Consider the following 23,408-nt stretch of genomic DNA (forward strand, 5'->3'; position numbering starts at 1 on the left):
TAACCCCTGCCCACCCCAGAACCCCGTGATGCCCACCCCCCAGCAGTCCAGCCGCCCTCCCCAAGGTTCCGAGAGCAAAGGGGGCACGTCCTTGAAGTGTCAGTGGGAAAAGGGTGGTGGGTCTGGGGTCCCCGAGACGCCAGCGGGTCGGCTGACAGGGCAGAGGGTGTCCTGGGCCCTTCCCAGGCCTGGGCTCTGGAGTCAATAGGGAGGGGTCCCCCAGTCTCTGAAGCCCCCACCTCCCTCCAGAAGGTCCACGGAGCCAGGGTCGGCTCTGTCCTGAGCGCGGAGGGGCGTGTCCTGGCGTCCCACCCCTCCCCCCGGGGGGGGCGGGGCAGAGGCGCCTGTGGGAAGTGACGAGGGCGGGGCCTGGAGGTCAGATGGCGGACTCCCTGCGGTAGGAGATGTTGTCCAGCGGGAGGGTGGCTTGCATGCGTTCCAGATCCAGGTGGCTGCCAAACTCCAGCATTCGGATGATGCCCGCCTCCTCCTTGGAGCCCGCCTCCAGGCCCAGGCCTGCGGCCACGGCCGCGGCGGCCGCGGCCTCCTCCTCCATCACCTCCTCCTCCTGGCTCATGAGGGCCAGCTCGTTCTCGTAGCAGAAGGCACTGGGCGGGGGCGGCGGGGCAGGCAGCACGGTGATCTTGCTCTCCTGCAGCTCCCGGGCCGAGCAGCGGGGCGTGCCGGCCACCTCGTAGGTCTTGTGGAAGCGCGAGTAGTCCACCTTGTAGTGGCTCTTCTCCTCGAAGACCACGGGCTCGAAGCGGTGGCCCCACAGGATCTCGCTGGCCAGGTAGGAGCTGCGGGCCTGGGTGGTCATGGCGGTGGCCTCCACCATGCCCTCGAGGATGACCACGATCTCAAAGTCCTCCGACTCCAGCTCCTCCTTGCCCATGCCGTAGAGCGGGCTGTCCTCGTCGATCTCGTGGACGATGATGATGGGCGACACCAGGAAGATGCGGTCCAGGCCGATGTCGTAGCCCACGTTGAGGTCCCGCTGGTCCAGCGGCAGGTACTCGCCCTCCTGGGTCATGTAGGGCTTGATGAGCTGGGCCCGCACGTGGGCCTCCACGATGTGGCTCTTGCGCAGGTTGCCCACGCGCCACATCAGGCACAGCTTGCCGTCGCGCACCGAGATGACCGCGTGGTGGCTGAACAGCAGCGTCTGCGCCCGCTTCTTGGGCCGGGCCATCTTGGCCATGATGGTGCCGATCATGAAGGAGTCGATGACGCAGCCCACGATGGACTGGACCACCACGGCGATGACCGCCAGCGGGCACTCCTCCGTCACGCACCGGAACCCGTAGCCGATGGTCGTCTGCGTCTCCACCGAGAACAGGAAGGCGCCCAGGAAGCCGTTCACGTGCATGATGCAGGGCTTGGGGGCCGCCGGGGCCGCCGCGCCACCGCCCGGCGGGGCCCCCCCCGCCGCCGCCGCCGCCGCCGACGCCGCCCCCGCCGCCGCCGCCGCCGCCGCCGGGCCGGCCTCCAGGTCGCCGTGGAAGAAGGCGATACACCAGAAGAGGAGGCCGAAGAAGAGCCAGGAGACGAGGAAGGCCGCGGAGAAGATCATGAGCATGTAGCGCCAGCGCGTGTCCACGCACGTGGTGAAGATGTCCGCCATGTAGCGCTGCGACTTGTTGCTCAGGTTGGCGAAGTAGACGTTGCATTGGCCGTTCTTCTTGACGAAGCGGTTGCGGCGTTTCCGCCGGGGCACGTGGGCCTGCCCGTTGCGGCTGTGCCCGTGCATGTCCTGAAGCCGGCGTGGTCACCTGGGAAGACGCAGGGCCTGGGGAGGAGAAGCCCGAGACGCGTGAGACGCTGGTGGCCCGGGACCTCCCCCTCCCCCTCCCCCGTCCCCGCTCCCCCGCCCCCCCCCCCAGAGATGCTCACAAGGGGAGGGGCCTGGCCCAGGGCCCAGGGTCCAGGCCCCCCTCTCCCTGCGCCCAGAATGTGGCACATCAGGCTCTTCTGCAGACAGGCAGGGAGTATCGGGACCAGCGCCAGTGCCTCCGGGGACCAGAAGCTGAGGCCACCAGGACAGCCCCTCACGCTGCCCCCTCCAACCCTCCTTGGCCCCCACCCCGGCCGGGGAGCTTCCTCATGCCGTCTGTCCCACGCGCCCTGAGCAGAGGGAGTTGTGAATGCGCTGGCCCGCCCCCCCCCCCCCCGCTCACCGCCCTGGGACCAGCCTCTGCCCTCTTGGGTCTCTCTCTGGGGCTGGACATCCTCCCACGCGGTCCAGTACAGCAGCCAAAGGCCACCTGGGGCTTTTGACATTTACTTAAACACAGTTGGAAGTTCAGTTGCCCGCATCTCAAGCGCTCGGCGGCCGCTTGCGGCCACTGGCTGCCGTTCGCAGACAGAGTGGACAGAGAACGTTTCTACAAGTCACAGGTGGGGGGAACAGGGCTCAGAGAGGGGACGTGACCTGCCCGAGGCCACACAGCTGATGCGTAAATCCAAACTCAGGTGTGTCTAACCTTCAGTTCCCCGGGTGCCGTCAGCGTCTTCGAGCTCACGGTTGTGGAGACCCAGAGGCAGGGAGGCAGGCACACCCACTGCCTCGCCGTGACACCTCAGATAACTCGTGTCCCGCCTCTGAGCCTCGGTCTCCTCACCCGCGAAATGGGTATCCGAACCCTACCTCACAGGACCGAAGGAGATAGTAGGTGCTCAGTTAAAACGGGTCACCCTGCCGTCCTCCTTCCCGCTTCTCCAGAGCGGGAGGAAGCCGGCGAGAGGCAGGAGTCACCTGTCAGCGTCCTCGGCTGTTTTAGTGGAGGCGGACGGCCCTTACCCCACCGGGTGGCAGGCGCACCAGCCGGGCGCACGGAGGGCAGACCCTCCCCTCACCCCTCCCTTCCACTGGGGCCCCGGCAGAGACAGGGTGCTGTGGGGGTGGGGAGGGCAGCCGCTGGCAGGGCTGGGCCTGGGCCCGGGCTCCCGGTAACGTTTTGGCCCAGAATTATATAAGGCTGGAAGTTTCTATTTTCTGTTCTATTCTTCTTCCTGATCTAATTGTGCATCTGTGGCAATGTTTATACACTTCCCCGTTCAGGACAACTCGGTTGCCGCAGCAACCAGTGCGCGCCAACGCTATAATTTAGAGATCAACAGCCTGGTGCCTGCCTGCGCCTCTTCCCCGGGAGAAACTCCCTCCCTCGGCCAGGCCTGGGGAGAGTGAGCCCTGCCCCCCACCTCCCCCGCGATCACCCCCCACTCTGGGTTCTTCTTCTTTCCCCACCTCAAAGGCGCTCCCTGGGTCCCACAGTCATGCACTGAAGTCCTTCATCCACCGCCTAACACGGGCAAGTTACTTGGCTGCTGTGAGCCTCAGTTTCTTCTTCTGGAAAATGGGACCGGTGAGACCCATCAGTCCAAAGACCTAACAGACAATGTGGGTGTGCAATGCCGGCCCTTAAGAGGTCATAACTTTAGCCGGGAGTCCCGGACCCTCTCTTGTCGCCTCCCCCGGAGCCCTAACAGCCAGGGCTCCCGGTGGTCAGGGCCAGGAGCGCCTTCTAGTTTTTAGGGAGGTCTTCCTTCACTAAACATCTCCCTCTGCTCTGCCCCCCACTGTCTTGAACGCCTCCATTAGCACCACAGAAGGAGCCAGAACCAGAAGGAACGGGCGATCACTGATTTCAAGACCCTCATTTTCTATCTGAGGCCCAGATTCGCTAAGGGTGCCAGAGTGAGACGGGGTGGGCCAGCCCTGACCCCGGGCTCCTCACTCCCGCTCCAGAGCTCCTGGAAGGCTAAGGTGCCCCTGGAAAGAAGGGCGTCCTCCCTGGAGTACTTGGAGTGCGGTTTGGGGCTAGGGAAGAGGGGGAACCTGCTTGGCCCCAGCATGCCCTGGACCCACCGGCCGCATGCCTCAGGAAGAGGGGCAGAGGGGACAAAGTGTGGTGACCTGGCCTTTGACCGATGACACTAAGGCCCAGACAGGGCGAAGGGCCTACCCAAGGCCAAGCCCAAACCCAGGGTGCTGGGGACCCCTGGCTCTCTGCCCAAGGGGACTTGTGCTGTAGGAGAAGGCTCTTTATGGGGCTTTCACTCTCTAGGAGGGCCCTGGGGGTGAGGGTGAGGGAGAAGATCTCTGCATGCTCTCGGCTCTCGGTCCTCCCTCACCAGCACTGCCCACTATTCCCCCCCTTTCCTGAGCGGAAGTGGCAGGAATCAGCCCAGCCCCATGCTCCGGGGTCAGCCCCGAGGCTCCGCATGTCCCCACCTGACACTCCCCCACCGCCAACTTCAACCCTCAGCCCCAGCCCCTACCTTTCCATCACCCCATCCCCGCCAGCCTCACGTCTCAGCCCGGTGGGGGCTCAGCCTGTCCCCCACCCCTGCGGTGATCCAGACCCTGCGCCCATCACTCTACTTGCTCCCCGCTCAGCCACGCTCGGGAATGTCCACTCGGGGCTGCTGGGAAAGCTACCCCCAGACCCGTCCACCCTCCACCACGGAGGAGCCTGCCCCCCTGAAGACGCTCGGTTGGTGAGGGCCCTGTCTGCGGTGACCCGCTCAAAGATGCGAACACTCCCGTCACCGCTAACTCCTCGGCAGGAGTGACAGGCTCACCTGTCAACGTGTGGGCTGCCCCCGCACAACGCCCGACCAAAACGTGCAAAGTACCAGCCTGGCATGGTGCTTTCGGGTGACGACCACCGGGAGACGGCCAGGTTTTCTTTCCCTTGTCTGTCACACAGGGCTTCCTGGCGAAGGCCCAGGGGCCCACGGGGAAAGCGCGAAAGAGAACGGGCACAGATCGTCGAAGAGGAGCGAGAGGCATCGACAGTTGGGCACCCTCCTCTGAATACACGTTTTATCAGAGCGCACACCCTGGTTGTGCAGGTGCCTGGATCGTGTCTCCAATTAAACCGTACTTTTCTGGAAGGCAGGGAGCTGGTCTAATTCTCTTGCAACAAGGGTGTCACGAAACGAACACACGTGGAAGAACACGGTCTCACCACATTTTCTACGGCGGAGGCTCTGGGAGGCCGGGCCCCTCTCCCTGCCGTGCAGGGTGACCTTGGACAAGTCCTTCCCCTTCCTGGCCAGCTTCGCCTGCTGGTCACTGTCCTTTATTCTGAGTGCATCCTGGGACCCCTTTCATGGTAAACTTTCTTTCTTTGGAAGATGCTGGCTGCCTTTAAAAACTTAACGTCCCAGGGCGCCTGGGTGGCTCAGTCGGTTGAGCGTCCGATTTCGGCTCAGGTCACGATCTCACAGTTTGTGCGTTCGAGCCCCGCATCGGGCTCTGTGCTGGCAGCTCAGAGCCTGGAGCCTGCTTCAGATTCTGTGTCTCCTGTCTCTGCCCCTGCTCCGCTCTCTCTCTCTCTCTCAAAAGTAAATATTTTTTTTAATATTTATTTTTGAAGGAGAGAGAGACAGAGTGTGAGTGGCGGAGGGGCAGAGAGAGAGAGAGAGAGAGAGAGAATCCGAAGCAGGCTCCAGGCTCCGAGCTGTCCGCACAGAGCCCGACGCGGGGCTTGAACCCACAAACCGTGAGATCATGACCCGAGCCGAAGTCGGACGCTCAACCGACTGAGCCACCCAGGCGCCCCTCGAAAGTAAATATTTTTTAAAACAAATTAAATAAAAAAACAACTTAACGTCCCTTCTTGGCAAAATGAAGGATTGGCAATGTTGTATCCGTTACCAAAAAAACGTTTTTCCATTCAATTTGATTGTGCCGCAAACATCCAAAATCGGGAGCCCCTAGACCAGACCTCACTGGACAATTAGAGAAACTGAGGCCAAGAGCAGGGCTGTGGCACAGTGAGGCCCAGAGCTGTCGGCTCACCGGCGCTATTGCGAGCCTGCTCCTTCCGGAAGAGGGCTGGGCACCCCGCCTGCCAGGGGTCCAGAGGACCCCACGCCCGTCACTCTGTTTTCCCTCTGATTTTATGACACCATATGCCCCCCCTCCTGGCCCACGACTCCCTTTGCAAAAGAAAGGCTGCTAGGGGGCCCTGGGTGGTTCACAGCGGGTTAAGCGTCCGGCTCTGGGTGTCGGCTCAGGTCGGGATGGCACGGCTCGTGGGTTCGAGCCCCGTGTTGGGCTCTGTGTTGACAGAGTGGAGCCTGCTCCGGATTCTCTCTCTCTCCCTCTCTCTCTGCCCCTTCCTCATCCGCTCCCTCTCTAAATAAATAGACTTTAAAAAGAAAGAAAGAAAAGCTGCTAAAGTGACAGCCGGCCAGGTGGATTCCCGCAACCCCGGCAGGCCACGAGGGCAAATCTCCCTGTGTGCACCCACCCCGCTCACGGGAGAGTTACTGAGGGCTGCGGGTACATCTCACCCCACCCTCGAGCCCTCAGCAGCGGCCCCTCCAGAGACCTGAGGCAGGCAGGCTCTCGTAGGGGGCAGACGGCTTAGGGACAGGCTGGCCTGCAGGGCCTTTATGCATCTAATTGTTATTGGATGGGACAGGAGGGGAGATGAAGTGACTTGCCCGAGGTCCTACTGCTCAGCCCTGGGGCCCAGCTGACACTGTCTCCTTCTTTGTGGCTGCTTCCAGGCAAGGAACCCTCTGGAAGTGTCAACTCCCTGCCAGGCACTGCCTGGTCTATCTCCCCGAAGCGTCACTGCAACCCTGTGTTTATTTAGCAAGTATTTATTAAGCGCCTATCACAGCAACAAGCAGGGTTATTATTTCTCTTCCGAGCTGAAGAATCACAGGCTGGGGGTGGGGGGAGTGGGGACGAGGACCGGGGTCACAGCAGAAGTGGCAAAGCTGGGATTCTGACTCAGGTCCGGCTGGTTCCAGGTCCCCGGCTCACCCCGGTCCCCGGCTCACCCCGGTCCCCAGTCTGGCTTCCGGCTCCCCTCACTTTCCACAACACCCTGCGCGACCAACGCGGATCCCTTGTGTCTCTTCCCAGCACCCCTCCCCCCAGCCCCCCAGGCCCAGCACCCCCCCCACCCCCAGGCCCCAGTCTCTGAATCTTCCCTGGCTGTCCCACCAGCCGCAGCCCTGCTTTCTCAGAGCCCCTTGGCCCTCACCGCCTGTCTGCACCACCCGGCTCCTTTTCGACTTCAGAAAAATAACGTGTTGGCTAAGCCCTCGCGTTTGGGTGGTGAAACCTGGCTGTCAGTCTCAGCTCTGTCACCTCCCAGCATGTCCCCTTCGGACCTCAGTGTCCTCATCTGCAAAGCGGAGAGGATGCCGATAGTACCTACCTCACCCGGCCCTTTGTTGAGACCAATGTGATATAACTACTGGGAACAGAAACGCCGGCCGGCCTGGAACAGAAACGCCGGGCCGGCAAAATGCGAAGAATATGCAGGTGACGATGGTGGCGGTGCTGCTGACCAAGATGATGGTGATGACGAGACAGGGAGTCGGGAAACCCAGCTTCAAGCCCTGGCTTCACCACTAAGCTGCTCCGGCCAGGCGCTCCCTCCCTCCACCTGCAGAATGGGGGACCATGTTTGCTCCCTGGCAGGAGAGTGGGAGAGAAACAAGGCGCCCAGCACAGAGTCCGAAATAAGGCGGGGGATCTGGTGGGTGCTCCCGAGTCTCTTCAGCCCCGTTCATCCCTGAACCCCTCTGGGGTTTGGACAGGGAGGCTCTTTTCTTCTACCAGAGGGAGCAGACACAGGGCATTAGAGACGAGGCGGGGCCAAGGGGTTCCTGACTCAAGTGCACCCAGGATGGGTTCTAGAGGGTGGGAGGATTTCCCTGGGGGCCGTGAAAGGAATGAACGCCCTTGTCCCCCTTGCCCAGCCCCGCGAGGAGCACGGGGCCTGCCCCTTCTCCCGCTCTGACTGAGGCTTCTCCGGCCTGGCCGGCCTGGTCGGGGGGGAGGGTTCATTCAGCTCTGACCTGCTGCTCAGGCCCCAGGAGGTCTGACCACGTCCTCGTCATGAGTCTCAAGAGCCCTCATCGTCCCCCTGCCATGGCTTCAGCTCTGGACTCTCTGCACCAGTTTCCGCCTGCGTGACCTTGGGCAAATTACTTAGCCTCTCTGGTCCCTGCCCTCCGCATCCCTGGGTAGGGCTAACAATAGTCCTTACCTCATAAAACCGTAATGAGGAACAAATGGGATCGTGCCCTTCACGTGCCCCGCGCGGAGTAAATGATTGCTAAGTGGGTACAAATCACTCCCCGGGGCTGCCCAGTCCTTCCCTTGACCTCCTCCCCTGCATTTCAGCCGCAGCTCCCCAGAGCCGGCCCTGCACCCATCACACGGCCCCGCCCGGTTCATTTTCCAACACCAGCACAGGGAGGAGCTGAGTGAGGGCCGTGGCCTCGGACTCTCCCCCAGGCTGACCCGGAAGTGGGACGGGTCCCGCCTCGCTCCAGCAGACTCCTTGACCTCTCTCTGGGCCTTGGTGTCCTCACTGGCAAAGGAGCGTGGTGATGCCTACCTTGCAGGGGGGTCGTGAGGGCCGGACGCAGGCTGCCAACGGTCACAGACGTGCAGGCCCCACAGGGGGTGCCCAGCGAACGCCGCTCCTCCCTCGCACCTTCTATACCCCGAAATCCCACTGCACACGCACCCCCTCCCCCACTGGCCAACGGTGTGACATTGCAAAATCCACGCGGAGCATTTAGCACGCGCTTCCTCTGGGCCGGCGCTGTTCTGAGTGCTTTATGCTGATCAATTCCTGCCATCCTCACCATGACCTCAGAGGAAGTTACCATTATTATCCCTACTTGAGAAGAAAACTAAGGCAGAGAGAGGTCCGGCAACTCGTCCAAGGTCACACAGCTCATTAGCGGTAGAGCCGGGTTTCGGATCCAGGCAGTGGGCGCCAGAGCACGTTCATTAGGCACCCTAGGCTCCCGCCCCAAAGGAACACTGTCACGTTATTTCTTCCAGTTGGCAAACATTTATCAAGTCTGACTCTGTGAAGTCAGCCCTTTGGGGAAAGAAGAAGCTGGGTCATAGGGCGAGTTGGAGCCAGGACCTGGTCCCTGATTTTAGAGCCAGACACACGGGAGACGCTGGGCTCCCCGAGGGGCTCTGAGCCGTGTTGACGTGAACTGGTTCATTCCTCCAGTTCTGCACCTCAACTCCCAGCTCCCCCTCCCGGCCACTCAGCCAACAGGTGAGCAGGCTTAGAAAGCAAGTTCCCCGGCAGGGCGCCCGGGTGGCTCAGTCAGTCGAGCGTGCGACTCTTCGTTTCGGCTCAGGTCATGATCTCGTGGTTCGCGAGTTCCAGCCCTGCATCGTCAGGCTCTGCGCTGGCAGCACGGAGCCTGCTTGGGGTTCTCTCTTTTTCCCGCTCTCTCTGCCTCTCTCTCTCTCTCTCTCTCTCAAAATAAATAAACACTTAAAAAGAAGAAGAAGAAGAAGAAGAAGAAGAAGAAGAAGAAGAAGAAAGAGAGAGAGAGAGAAAGAAAGAGAAAGAAAGAAAAGCAAGAGAGAAAGAAAGAAAAGAAAGAAAGAAAGAAGAAAGAAAGAAAAGAAAGAAAGAAAGAAAGAAAGAAAGAAAGAAAGAAAGAAAGAAAGAAAGAAAATTAGTTTCCTAGAATGTCCAGAGAGGCCTCCTACCTTCTGGTCATGGTCACATAGCAGGAGCTGGTGGCTGGAGGACCCAAGGGTCACTGCTCCCACCTGAAGACGTGCCCTTTACTGCACCACCAGCGCCCGGCCCCTGCCCTGCCGGAATGCTCCCCACCCCTGCAGGAGCCCCCTCTATTGGCCAGACAGTCCCACCAAAGGGACTGTCCCCAAACACCTGTGCCCTCCTTCTATACAGGGATTAGAAGGCGAGAGCAGATCCCTGAAGGCTTCTTGTTTCTAGAACATCCTCAGCTCTCTCATTGGTGGTGGGATTCGATCCCCCACGGCCTTCCTGGGGCCTCTAGGGGCCTGGTCTGCTGCTTATGCCTCCTCCAAAGTTGCTGAGTTACTATTTATTGCACCCTTGCTGCGGGTCAGACCCAGGCCGTGGACCCACCCAGCCTTCTGGATCAGCTGCGGAGAGATGCCATACACATAACAGCATCTGCATAGACGGGGGGTCAGAAATTGTGGCAAGCTGCCTGAAGGAGAAATTCGGCAGGACAGGAGAGCGGACAGGGGCCTCTGGTTGGCTGGGGGTCCCCTGGGGCCTCTTTGAGAAAGTGACATTGAAACTGAAACCTGAGGACTGACTGGGGAGTCCAGCCGGTGAGGAGAATCGTGTGTCTGTGTGAAAGGTGGCGTGTAGAACGTTCCAGAAAAGAGTTTGGTAGGTCGAGAATCTGCAGCAGGCCGGGTAATGGGAGTGAAGTGAGCAAGACGAGGGGGAGAGAACTTGCCCAGGATGAGGCCCCAGAGGTGGGGGGAAGAATCATGGGGCTCATCCTCATGGCCACGGGATACAGGTGGGCAGGCGGTTGGGGTTTGCCTGGTTTGACCGTTTAAATTTCCATGCAGGGCCTGGTGGCAGGTTGCACGGGGCGATTGGGAAGAGGGGTGCTGGGAGCCGGTAACGAGACGCTGTAAGAGGACCAGATTTAAGGAGTGACTGTTTCCGGCGTGCGGTGGCTGTGGGGGTCCAGGTAGAGAAATCCACAGCATGTCAGACCCCGAGGTCCGGGCTCAGACGTTAGGTGCTGACCGCCCGGGGCGGTGTTTTAACTTGTGCAAACCGGATGCAGCCGCCTGGGGCAAGAATGCCGGGAAGAAGAGGGAAGGGCCCCGGGGCCGCTGGGCATCTCCTGCCCACGAAAGAGGACCCGGACCCAGCACGGCAGAAGATCAGAGGAGCAGGACAGCGGGGTCCCCAAAGCCAGAAGAGGGGTTTTAGCAGGGCCGCCCAGTTGGCCCTGACCAGCCCAGACCACAAGGCCAGCGGCCCCATGTCCCTTCTCCACTTGGATGCTGTCCCTCCCTTGGCCACAAGGGGTGAAGTGAGGACATGGGCAACAGGAGAAGGCAAGGTGTGGGGACAGCGGCTGTGGTGGGCCAGGGGGCAGGAGCAGAGAGGGCAGGCTAGGAGACCACCACCCCAACCTTGGTTTCTCAGCAAACCAGACTCCAGGAGCTGGGGCTGACGGCGGGGGGAGGAGGTCCCCTGAAGCTGTGGGGCATGGGGGCTGTTGTCCCTCGCTCACACCGGCACAGGATTCTCTGAATTCTCCGATGGGCCCACAGGCCACACCTAAGAAGAGGTGTCGGGAAGAAGGGAGGGTCAGGGAAGGGGAGTCTGAGCCAAGTCCCAGGCTTGGTTCCTGTCTTGCTCTGCGTGGCCCTGGGTGGCTTCGGAAGAGGCACGGGACGGACTGGCTGGGGCGCTTGGGGGCACCCCTGGGACCTCAGCCCGCAGACAGTCACGCGCATGGGGAGCCAGGTGCCCTGTATGCCCAGCCTGGCCTGGAAGAAGCCAATGCCCACCCATGAACGGCACATCGCACAGCCGGGGGGGGGGGGGGGGCGGCGGGGAAAGGAGGAGGGAGCCTGGGAAGGAGCGATGTGGGTCTTCAAGATGTGTTTTTAAGAAAAAAAAAAAAAAGGCAGCAGCGACGAACGTTGAGCGTAGTATCTACCATTTGTGTAAAAAAGGAGAGAAAGAAATTTATAGACACACATATTTGCTTGTCTCGGCTTGTCTGTGGATGGAGACCCAGGAAACTGGTGACACTGGCTGTCTCCGGGGAGGGGAAGCAGGTGGCTGGGGATGGGGTGGGAGGAAGAATTCTCACTGTATTCCTGTTTATGTCTTGTTAATTTTAGAACCATATGAATGTATTACCTACAGAAAAAAAGACACATAGAAAGTTTTAAAATTAGTGCACACATATGTGTATTTTTCTGAGAAGGCTTATAGCGTTCATAAGGTCCCCAAAAGGGCCCGGGATCCCAGAAAGCCTGAGACTCCTTAACTTCTGTGCTGTGTGGCCTTGGGGAAATGCCTTAACTTCTCTGAGTCACGTCCATAAAATGGGGAGGAATGACGCCCACCTCCTAGGCATGCTGCGAAGATGAAGAGTAGTGGTGGACAGGAAGAGTTTATAAACCGTAAGGCGCAGAAGCCCTTCTCGAAGGGGGTGACTCTACCAGCATCCACGTTCCCCTCCAGGGTTCCCCTCCAGGGCTCGGCAGCTCTGAGGGAGGCCCTGGCTCACCCCTACCTTCCTCCTTGAGTCCTCCGGGCCTGAAGGCCCCTCTCCGGATGGCCCCCTCACTCTCCCTCCTGCCACCTCTAATATGCACACCTCTTGCAGCTCCCAGGCTCCGCCTTGGCCTAAAATACCACCGCCCCCCCCCCCCTGACCGCCCCCCCCCGTCCTTGGGAGCAGCGACGGGCAGAGTGACCTCCTGCTCCCCAGCGGCGTCTGCTAAAAAGGGGCACTGCCGACCCGGCGCTGCCGAGACGACCAACGACCCCTCCCCAGCCTTCCCCAGCGCAGTCTGTGACCCCCACCCCCGGCCCAGAGGGTTGCTCAGCTAACACGGGGGCATCACCCTTCAACCCCCCCCCCCGACGCCATCATCGCCATGATGCTTGTGATGGTGTAGCGACTAACACCGTTAGCTGTGGGCCAGACCCTGGCCACAACTTTGACCCCCACCCCGGAGGTGGGTGCCGTTACGCTCAACCTCACCTGGGTTTCGGGAGCTCCCCCAAGAAGGTGGACGGCCCCACGCTCTGTCCGTCCAGCCTGCAGCGTCCTCCCTGCTCCACGCCACGTCGTGGCCAGACGACTCCAGGGCCTCCCCCGCTGCGGTCCCACGTTGCCCCTCGGCTTGGAGCCCTCCCGACTTCCCTCGACGCGGCCCTGGGCCTCTCCTCTCCACCCCACCCCTGCCCAGCCTTCCTTCCCGTTCCTTGAACGCGGCGAACGTACTCCCCTCCAGTCTTTTCTCCTTCGGGCTGAAATGCGCCAAGACGCCACTGCTCACACCTTGAGACGGTACAAGAGCCCCCCTCCCCCCGCCCCCCATGCTCGGCGTCCCGATCCTCACGGCATTTATCCGATCCGGGCCCATCTCACGTACAACCTCCTAAGTGCAGGGACCTCGAACCTCTGCTCTCTGCCTCACCCCCGACCTCCGGTGCCCGGCACAGAGTGGACCCTTAACAAACCTCTGACGACCGACCGAGAAACAAGCTAATTCCAGCTCGTCCATAATTCCCGCGAAGGATCCAAGCAGGGGATATGACAGAATGTGACCAAGGAGGAGTTATTCCTGTCCCCGTAGTCAGGGAGAACCTCTCAGGCGGAGGTGGTCTCTGAGTGGAGCCAGATGGAGACCTTCTGTGGCACCAGAGGGAGTGCAGGACGTCTGAGGCCTCAGGCCTTCGCCTCACCCTCCCACAGAGCATAGGCTTCTCTGACGTGTCCCCTGGGGGGCCCCTGGGTGTCCCCGATTCACAACAAGGGCTCCAGGCCCAGAAGAGAAGCTCCAAGGACCGGAGGAGGAGGGCGGGGAGGCTGGGGCAGGCGGACAGGTCTCAGAAGGGCCAGAGACGGCGGCAGGAACACCCAGCCCCTGCTTCTACCCCAACACTCCTGCTCATCCACAGACACGAGTGACTGTCCCTAGCAGGATGCCTAACACACAGGCAGAGCGCTACGTGCTCCCCATTCTGACCGTCCGCCCAGCCGGCTCCTGAGGCCAGAGACTCGCAGACTCCATTCATTCGTTTATTCATTCATTCATTCATTCATTCCTCACCCTAAACGTCCGCGGAGCTGCAGGGACCTCCGCCCTCCTGCCCCGTGTGTCTCCAACTCAGCACAGAGCCCAGCCTCGGACGGTGCTCTCTATAAACCGCTGTGGAAGGAGTGAGCATTTACCGAGCACCTGCCACGTGCTCGGGGAAGAGAAGTGGGTAAGACACACCTCGTGCTTTGCCCAGGTCCCTGGGGAAACAGGTGAGGCCCTGGGGACAAAGGGTCTGCAAGGCCAGAGGGCTTCCTGTCCCCAGGAAGGTGTGGGACAAGCAGGAAGTGCGAAGAAAAAGCAGGGCTGGGCCAGGGCTGGGCTGGGCAGAGAGCGGGATGTAGGCCCTGGAGAGGGGGGTGGTTGGGGGGGTGGGGGGGATGGGGGGGACTGGACGGCCTGGAGCCAAGCGGGCTGCTGGGCCAGGGAAGGGAGGTCTGAGGACAGAATAGTGACATCCTGGAATTCCTGGCACTTACATTCCTAGGAGCTGAGCATCCTGGAGAAAGAGGGATCTGCACACGGAGCGTCTCCCAGTGCTGCCTCCAGGATTTCTATACAGGGCAGTAGCTTTTCAACTTTCGGACCAAGACCCAGAGTAAAAACAAACATACCGTATACTGACCGTGGGCTTTTGGAGGGCACAACCGTGGGGAGAGTTGGTGAAGGTCGCGAGGGAATACTTGGGACGGTCTGTTAGGCCCTTAGGGTCACGGGGCCTCCGCACCGAGGCCCAGACAACAAGGACTCTGAGCTCTGGGTCTACTCCCTTCCCCCGGCCCTGTATGAGAGCCTGCTGCTGTCCTCCTAACAGATGTCATTCAGCAGCTGCTTGCACACCTCCCGTGACAGGGAGCTCACCCCCTCCTTAGGCCACCACTAGAGCGTGGGGAGGCTCTGCCGTGCTATTAATGCAGCTGATAATTGTAACCCCCCTCCCATAGCTGGCCGTCCATTCTCCTGTCTCCTGGCCTGTCACCCCAGGGACCCAGGCCAGCTCCAGCACGAGGCCAAGCCTGCTCTCCGCCCCACCTGGTTCCTTCCCCTCCTTGTTGCCCAGCTCTTGCCCAGTGTCGGGGGGGGGGGGGGCGGGGGGATGGCTCTGAAACCCAGCCAGAGAGGCTCTTTCCAAGGTCAGGCGGCCTGAGGGTCTGCAGCTGTTCGGCCCGGCGCTGGTACTCAGCCAGCCCTACCCCCACCCGGGCAGGTCTGGAGGGTTCGGCAGAGAGTTCAGGCGCTGACACCCGAGATAACTAGACAGGCAGTATCGGAAGGTGACGGCCAGTGAAGGCGTGGGGCCCGGGGCCTGGAAACCTGCGAGGAGTCGCCACCGACCGGTTCGGGCCACACAGCAGCTCAGGGAACCAGAGGCCGTGTTACAGTCAGAGCTCATGGATCTTCCCATCAACAAGCCCACCCCACCCCATAGGTCAGGGGTAGAGGCTCAGAGAAGTGGATAGGCTGCCCGAGGCCACACAGCCACTCAGGGGTGGAGGTGAACTTCAACCCAGATCTGTCTCCCATCCACAGGCCTCCGCTGGGACCAGGGAGGCCAGAGGAGAGAAGCCTCGGGGGCACGGGATAGCGGGCCACCTCTCCTATAGGGAAGAGGCTGGGGCCCTCCGAGCGAAAGCCAAAGAGGGAGGCAGGTACCAATTAGCAGAACCTTCCAGACCCAGTGGGCTGCCCCAAGAGATGGTGAGCTCCCTAGCAAGAGGCGTTGGGGCGCCTGGGTGGTTCGGTCGGTGAAGCGGCCGACTTCGGCTCAGGTCATGATCTCACGGTTCGTAGGTTTGAGCCCCGTGTGGGGCTCTGTGCTGACAGCTCGGGGCCTGAAACCTGCTTCAGACTCTCTGTCTCCCTCCCCCACTCACACTTTGCGTGTGTGTCTCTCTCTCTCAAAAATAAATAAACATTAAAGAAATTTTTTTAACAAGAGGGGTCACGTGCCAGAGTGACTGAGCCCCTCCTGCCCTCCCCCGCCTCGCCGCCAGGTCACCTCCAGTTCTGTGCCTGCCACCTCCCCAAATGGCCCCATGGAGTTTCCAGATTGCTGGCCCCCATTCCAGGGCAGGGGGCTTGGACTTCTTTCCAGGCCGACCGTGGGAGTTTGGAGTAGAGGTAGAGGTTGGGAGGGGAGCGGCAGGGCGGGGTGGGGGAGAGACTTTGCCGAGGGCGGGGCGGGGTGTCCCAGAGGCCGGATGGTGAAACCTGGTGCCAAGTCTGCTACCAAATCAGGGTTGGCCAAGCTCCCTCCCCAAGGCCTCGGTCTCCCCATCAGTAAAATGGGACGAGCCCCGCACAGTCATGCACCCTCCCCTCCCTGGCCTAGCGGGTCCCCTCCCATCTCGCTGCCCAGGTGGAGCCGGGCTGTGCTCTGAGAGCAGACGGGGAACAGACGGGGAAAGCCAAGCACAGCCCCCCATCGCCACAGGTTGCCTCTGCTTCACGTCCCAGTCAAGGTCACAAGGGGTAAGTGAGTGGCTAAACTGGGATTAAGTCAGAGAGCAGGTGTCGTCAGGGGAGTCACGAGGCAGGGGAGTCACGAGGGGCCCTGGGCAGGTCACTGTGGTCTCTGGGCTCAGCGGCTCCGTGCCGGAGAATGAGCAGATGCAGGAGACGCCGGGGCCACCAGAAAACGTTGGGGAGAATTTTCTCCATCGTCCCAGGCCCAGGGGTAACTCTGCTCGACCGCACTCCCCGTGCCCAGGCCCATCTCCCCTCTGCCCTTCCGGAGGCCCCTGCTGGGCACACCCAGCAGGCCTAGACCGAATCTCCCAGCTGACAGGGTACCGCAAGGCCCTCTCTCTCCCTGCACAGCTCCAGCTGGGGTCTGGAACACCGAGGACCGCCCGTCCTGGTAGCTTCTCTCTTTGGCCTGGCAATGCCCCGCATGGACGCGTCCCCTCCCCCTGCCCACCGAGACCGGGTTTCCTGCTGCTGGCAGGAGAGCTGGTCAACAACTGGCCAGGTAGCCACAGGGAGGAATGCAGGGGGAGAAGAGGGGAGCCCCAGGCTGGAAGAGGCGCACACTTCCTCCTGCCGCAGGCCAAATGGAGGGTCCCAGAATGGCTAGAACTGGGAACATTCCGGCAGGATGATGGTACACGGCTGAGTCCACCCCGCCGGACCTTGGGCAAACTCTTGCTTCTAGCTGAGCCTCAGTTTCCTCAACGGAGGGTGACAAGGAGGATTAAGGAAAATCATGAACACAAAAGCCTCGCCTAGAGCCTGGCACTTGGGGGTCTGTCCCCGTTCCTACAGCAGGACCCCCCAAGAAAACCTCCCTGCAGCCCAGCCAGGAAGCAACAGCCCCGCGTCTCGGAGCAGCTGAGCGTCTGGGTGTGCGCCCGAGGGAAGGTGTGAGAGGGGGGCGCGAGCGTGCGCTGGGAAGACTGAGGCAGGGGGGACACCAAAGGGAGACAGCGCCACACCCCTGTACTCCTCTCCCCCATTTGCCTGTGTGCCCTAAGGCAGAACAGTGGTCTAAGAAGCGGGCAAAACCCACCAGCTCAAACCTAGTCCCGGCCCCTTTCTATTTGCGTCCCGCCGGCCACTCCCCCTTGCTGGGACCTCAGTTTCCCCTCCGGTAATCAAGACCACCGATGTCCCACGTCTTGCCGGTGTGCCACAGGGACCAGGGAGTGGGTGGCAGGGGGCAGAAGGGTCCCAGGCCTTTGAGAGTGGGGGGCTGAGACCCAGAGCCAGCTGGAGCGTGAGCCCACCCTGCCCCCCCCCCCCACGCCGCACCCCACCCACCACCCCGTGAGCCCCGTGTGCGCGCCGGCAGGAGCGGGCGCGCGCGCGCGTGTGTGACTCAGGGTCTATTCATAGCTGAGCTCCACCAGCTGCAGCGTCACAAGCAGAGGGGCCTCAGCCCATATTATTATTTCAATTACCATCTGAATTAAAAGTTTGAGCAGCGATCAGCCCACGTAGCAAGGGGAAGAGGGAGCAGGAGAAAAATAAAGATGAAAAGGAGAAGAAAGGCTGCGCCCGGAGATTCCCCCCACACCGCAAGGAGGGCTGAGTCGCCGAGGAGGCTTAAAGGTTATGCCAACCTCCAGGATTCCTGCCTGCCCCTTCCCGGGGCCCAGGGTCCTCGTGGGGATGGGAGGAGCACTTTGGGATGACAGCCCAGCGGCTGCTACGTTCGTTGGGAAACGGATCGTTCGGTCCAGATTCTTGGTCACACGGGTGAGCATACCAAGCTCAGAGAGGGTGAGGGACTAACCTAAGGTCACACAGGGAGCCACACCCAAGGCTAGCTCCAAGAGCCTCCTCTCTTGCCAGGCAGGTCCCACCCACAGTTTCCCCTGACTTCACCGGGGGGTCTGACATGGACATCTGCGGGCAGGACCGGGACCGGGGAGGACAGAAGTGGACCCGCTGTCCCTGCTGATTTCTCTTCCTGCGCCCTTCTCCGCGTTCCCGCGTTCTGGAGGCCGACTTCGCTCCCCACGGCCCTAGCCTGGAGCCAGCACTCTCTCTCAGCCCTCTGCCAAACCACTGAGCCGCCTGCACCTCCAATCCCAGACCTAACACCGTCATCGGCCCAAAGGAGCCTCCTGCCTCACCAGCGCAGGGAAAGACCCCTGGCCCAAATCTGACTTTCTGGGCACCTTTGGGCGGGTCACTCTTCGCCTCTGTGCCTCAGTCTTCCCATTTGTAAAGTGAGTCCTCCCTTGGGTGCACGTCTGTAACTATGTCTCCAGAATGGAGCCCCCAGAGGATCCTTGAGGGGGTGTCATGCTGTGGGGGCGACACATCATCTCTTGCCAAGCCCCGGCCCAGGGGAGGGACTTTTTTCCGCTCTTTTCTCAAGGAAGTCCCAGGGACAGCCCCCGAGAATCAGACTGGCCAGGACTCAAATCCAGACTCATTCACTTCCCTGCTGGGTGACCTTGGGCAGATCACATAGACTCTCTGAGCCATGGCTCCCCCATCTGTGACACAGGGACATCAAATCGACATTGCGGGGTTGATGGGAGGATGGCAAGAGAAAGTCTTTGCAAAGAGCTCCCAGCCCAATGCCCGGCGTAACAGTGAGTTTCCTTGCTGGAAAGCGGGCAAGCAACGGCTGTCTGCGTCCCAGCCCCTCCTGGGATAGGAAAGGCTCCTGGGATTTGGGAGGCGGGACTGTCATTCAAACTCACCCATAAAGTAGGACTCACTGGGTCTTGGCAGGTACTCATCTGGTTCTGCTTAAATAGCTCTGGGAATGAGGAGCTCACTACTTCACAAACCATCCAGAGGCTCCCCATCTTTCTCTACCTCCAGCTCTGAGAATCTTCTAGAAGGGGCCATAATCTTCTAGCTTAACTCCAAATCGAGCCTGTCGCTGCCTGAGACGGCTTGAAACTCACTTTAAAATGAACCCAAGGTGGGGTGTCTGGGTGGCTCAGTCGGTTAAGCGCCCGACTTCAGCCCAGGTCATGATCTCGCAGTTCGTGGGTTCGAGCCCCGTGTCAGGCTCTGTGCTAATAGCTTGGAGCCCGGGGCCCGCTTTGGATTCTGGGTCTCCCTCTCTCTCTGCCCTCCCCCCGCTTGCGTGCTCTCTCTCTCCCAAAAATAAACAAACATTAAAAAAATCTTTTTAATGAGCCCAAGGGGCACCTGGGTGGCTCAGCCCATTAAGCGGCCGACTCTTGATTTCAGCTCAGATCACGATCTCACAGTTCGTGGGATTGAGTCCCGTGTCAGGCTCAGCGCTGACAGCTTGGAGCCTGCTTGGGATTTTCTCTCTCTCGTTCTCTCTGCCCCTCCCCCCGCCAAATAAATAAACTTTACCTCTACTTCCTCTGCCCCCCAAACCACCACTGTGGCCTCGGGGTGGGGGTCCACTTCCCTCTCCGGGCTTCGGTTTCCGGTTTTTAAAACAAGGGCGTCAGCCCAGTGATTTAAGGGCCAAGCCTTCTGTCTGTATTGAGATACTGGTCTACTGCCCCCGTCGCCTCCAGCCCAGCCTGCCGGGAGCCACAGGGTCCCCGAGGGTCTGTGGTTTCAGGGCCAGAGACCCCCCTGTCTCTTCCCCTGTCTCTCACCTGCGTGTCTTGTACCCCTTTCACATTCAGCGCCTTTGAGGGCTCTGTCGACCCCGTCTGACAGGTGAAGAGACGCAGGTCTAAGGTCCTGCTCAAAGTCACAGTGAGCCACTGAAAATGCAGAACTCCTCCTCTGTGCCCAGGAGCGCAGCAGGACCCAAGGGCATCTTTTTTCAGGAGAGTCCCCAAGCTCTCGAGTGGCCAACTGTTCTCCACACAGATGTAGACACTGCACAGGGCGGGGGTGGGGGGCGGGGGGACCTGCCCAAGGTCACACACAGCAAGGCGATGACAGAATGTGCTGCACCTAGGCTCCCTGCCTCCCAGGCGCCACCTAGCCAGGGGGACAGCGACGCGGTCTGACCTCCGGCCCTGGCCCTGGGATCTCTCCAAGATGGGAGCCCTCGTCCTGCCTCCAGGCCCTGCTTGCCTGCTCCCCGGAAGCCCCCAACGCCTGGGACCGAGCTAGCAAGAGTGAGCAGGAAGACAGGAATGAAAGTTGAGGCTTGGCCACTTGCCCCCCGGCCCTCTGTCCCTCCCTCTCCTCGTGCAGGGGGAGCGGCGGTGATGTAATGCACTCGGCTTTGGTCCCGGTGCCAATCTCAGAAGAGAGACGACAGATTGCGTGAGCCAAATTTGGCATCCTAGGGGGAGAGGCATGAAAAGTGGAGATGTGGAGGAGAGGAGCGAGGAGCCTGGGGAGGTGCGGGAGAAGCCCCCTGCCCGGCGGCCCCTAGAGTCGCCTCTCCTTCTGCCCTCGCCTTCTCTCCACCCTAGCCCACCTGACCTCAGGGTCTCCCCCCCTACTCGCTCTGGGAGACCAGCCCGGTTCTTCTTCCCCGGACCCTCCAGCCCCGGTACTGCCACCCCCCACCCCTCCCCGACACACGGCTCCAGCTCCGTTTCCCACCGCCACGAGTCTCCTGGTTACCATGTTGCTGGTTGTCATGTCGCTTCCATGTCCTCGTGACTCAGTGGTCCCCGCAGAGGGGGCCCCTCCTCCTCACACCCCCCTCGGCACTCGCCCCCGCCTCCCCCAGATCCACATTAAGAACCAACCCGCCCTGTAAGCCTACACTGTTCCTCCTCCCCTTCCTTCTTATCCGAAGCAAAGAAATCTTTCCACAGCCTCTAGAGCTACTTCATCCTGGTTTCTGCAAATGTCTGAGAACCTACTATGCTCCAGGCTTTTGCAAGCTGCTCTCAGAGGCCTGGAACAGTCGGCAAATCGCTCGGCAACCCAGTGGAGTCAGTACCAACGTCCCCATTCTCCGGTTGAAGACACTGAGGCCCAGAGAAGTCGAGCCAGCGGCCCAAGGTCACCCAGCAGATACTCAAGGCCAGCTCTGCCTGTTCCCAGTCACCCCAAAGGCTTTCATGGGGAGAGGAGCTTCCTTTTCCAGGATCCCCAAAGGTTCCTGAGGAATAGCGCCCAAGCCCCAGATGCCCCTCTAACTCCTGGACATTCCCCTCCTTGGTCAATCCTCTCTTGGAGGCCATATACTCCCTCCCCGTTAGCTGTTCACCTTCCTGAAGGTAAAAGGAATCCTCACTGCCGTCTGCCCAGCACTTTCTTGAGTCTGTGAACAGCCCTCCGCTCATCTGAGCCCTTGGAGGTCAGTGGGGCAGGGAGCTGTGTCCTCATTCCACAGCTCTGGAAGTTGAGGGTCGGGGAGGAGAGTGACTGCCTCAGGGTGCTGGTCCCTCAGCTAGTGAGCTGATTTCCAGGAGCCTGAATGTGGGGTATGTGAAGCCCCCTGCCCAGCGTGGAAAGAGCCCGCCTCCCTGTGGAAAACGGTCGAATGTTCTAGGCTCACCCCTCCAGGCTCCAACTTGGATATGGGTCAGCTCGACGGCCAGCAGCCCGTGCTCCTGCCATGTTGCAACCCAGACCTTCTCCCACCACCTCTTCTAGCTTTGGCTCCTCCCATCCCAGGCCAAGGCAGGGCTTGCGTGGCTCGCAGGGCCCCCAGAGTCCTGCCAACAGCTCCCCAAATTGCCGAAGCCCTGGAGGTCACAGGACTGTATGTGGGGAGAAGTGGAACAGACGTTTTACACACACACACACACACACACACACACAGATCTGGCTCCTCTCTGGGTCTCGTACGCGTGGCCCTGGGACCTCCGTCCCCTCAGTTCCCGGTTCCCCCAAGCCGCTGCTGAGCATCCTACTGGCCTTGAGGGCCTCACCCGCCAGCTTAGCCAGGCTGCCCTGCCTCCGGGGCCTCCATCACACTCCCACCTACCGTCTCCCTGTATTCTCTCCCCATCTCACAGCCTAGGCACCCACGGCAGAAGTGTGGTGTTGACGCCGGTGGGGAGGCAGGGAAGTTTCCCTGCTCAGGGGTTCGTTTAGACCTCTTTCCTTGGGGCTCTCCTCCAGAGAGGGAAGAGCAGCCCTTGCCTCTCTCCACAGTCTCTACCTCGTTTACCGGACCGCACCCTGGGCTCACCTGGCCCAAAGTAGGTGCTCAGAGCATGAGAACTGGGACGTTGTCGCCTTCTGTCAGATCAGAGGGCCAGGGCCCTTTGCAAACAGGTTGCAGCTGGGGAAGCCGAAAGGGGACCCCCCCCCTCCTTTGCCACAAGTCACCTGCCTTGAAGCTCCTCAGAACGGGCTGACAACCAGGGGTGGGTGGAGGCAGGGAAAGGTCGTGGCCGGGGCAGGAGGTCAAGCCCTCTTCCGCCCACCTCTCTCGGCCTTTCCGGCCACAACCCAGACCTTCACGGTCCCCACCGACCGACCGACCGACAGAGCGACAGAGCGACAGAGCTTGCCAGCTCCCGGGGAGTCGCCGGACCGCGCTGAACGCGCGCCCGGAACCCGAGACCCGCAGGGATAAGGGGCTCAGCGGGCGGGGCCCACGGAGCCCAGCCGGGACACACAGACACGCACGCGGCCGGACGGACAGACGGACGACGCCAGCGGTGGGCGTGGGCCCGGCTTACCGCGGGGCGGAGGTTCCGACGAAGGTCCAGGAGGCGGCGAGCGGGCTCTACATCCCCCGGCGCGGTCGGGCGGGCGGCGTCCCGGGCGGGGAGAGGGGAGTCCCGGCGCCCCCTCCCCGCGAACTCGGCGGGCCGGCCCCGCCCCCCTCCCCGGCTGCAGGTGGACGTGTCCGTCGGTCTCCGGGTCTCCGCGCCTCCGGGCCGTCCCGCGCCGCTCCCCGCGGGCCGCCCAACTTTCAGCGCTGCCCCGCGCCGCGCCCCCGGCGCCGCCTGGGCGTCAGCATCGTCGGGCCGGGCCCCGGCTCAGAGCGCGGGGGTCCGGGGGCCCATGGCGCTCGGCCGCCCGCGCTCGCGCCCCCCGCCCCCGCCGCAGCCGCCTGCCCTCCGCCGCCCCCCCCTGCTGTTCTCGCGCCGTCACTCCGCGCCGTCCCCCGCCCTGCGCTCCGCTCCCTGCCCCGCTGCACTGTCCCCCCCCCCTTCCTCCTCGGCCGGCCGGCCCGGGATCCGCCGCCACCTCCCCCGGCTGCACCCCCCCCCCCGCCCGCCCGCCTCCCCGGATCTCTGTCGCTCGGTGGGGCTCCTCCTTCCCGCTGCCGCTCTGTCCGTGTCTCCCTGCGGGGTCCCTTCGTCTCCGTCGCCCTCCCGGTGTCTCCCCTGCCTGCCTCCGCCTCTGCCCTGTCTCTCTCCCCTGCGCGTCTCTATCTGTCCTCCTCCCGGTCCCCGTCTGTCCGTCTCCGTCTCTCTCCCCCTCCCACTCTCGGTGCGGCCCCCGCTGTCTCGGACCCGGGCCCGCGCCTCCG

General features: G+C 61.6%; 1 protein-coding gene across 4 annotated transcripts; it reads right to left on the reverse strand.

The window, feature by feature from the left end:
* Nucleotides 1-27: 27 nt before the first annotated feature.
* On the reverse strand, nt 28-22,913 carry KCNJ4 (potassium inwardly rectifying channel subfamily J member 4). Of its 4 annotated transcripts, none has more exons than XM_003989260.6 (2): nt 22,609-22,913; nt 28-1,789 (listed from the first exon to the last, which is right to left on the reverse strand). In XM_003989260.6, the coding sequence occupies exon 2, from the start codon at nt 1,748-1,750 to the stop codon at nt 377-379; it is 1,374 nt and encodes a 457-aa protein (XP_003989309.1). In that variant the 5' UTR covers nt 1,751-1,789; nt 22,609-22,913; the 3' UTR covers nt 28-376. The 4 variants fall into 4 exon arrangements, with proteins under 4 accessions (XP_003989309.1, XP_019691122.1, XP_044918295.1 ...); XM_019835563.3 differs by lacking the exon at nt 22,609-22,913 and adding an exon at nt 19,657-19,887; XM_045062360.1 differs by lacking the exon at nt 22,609-22,913 and adding an exon at nt 7,188-7,212.
* Nucleotides 22,914-23,408: the final 495 nt, after the last annotated feature.

Source organism: Felis catus, chromosome B4, assembly GCF_018350175.1.
Source record: "Felis catus isolate Fca126 chromosome B4, F.catus_Fca126_mat1.0, whole genome shotgun sequence".
NCBI classification, from domain to species: domain Eukaryota; kingdom Metazoa; phylum Chordata; class Mammalia; order Carnivora; family Felidae; genus Felis; species Felis catus.

Bases quoted from the DNA above. Each gene is read 5' to 3' on its own strand.
- KCNJ4 (XM_003989260.6), bottom strand. From the start codon at position 1,750: ATGCACGGGCACAGCCGCAACGGGCAGGCCCACGTGCCCCGGCGGAAA.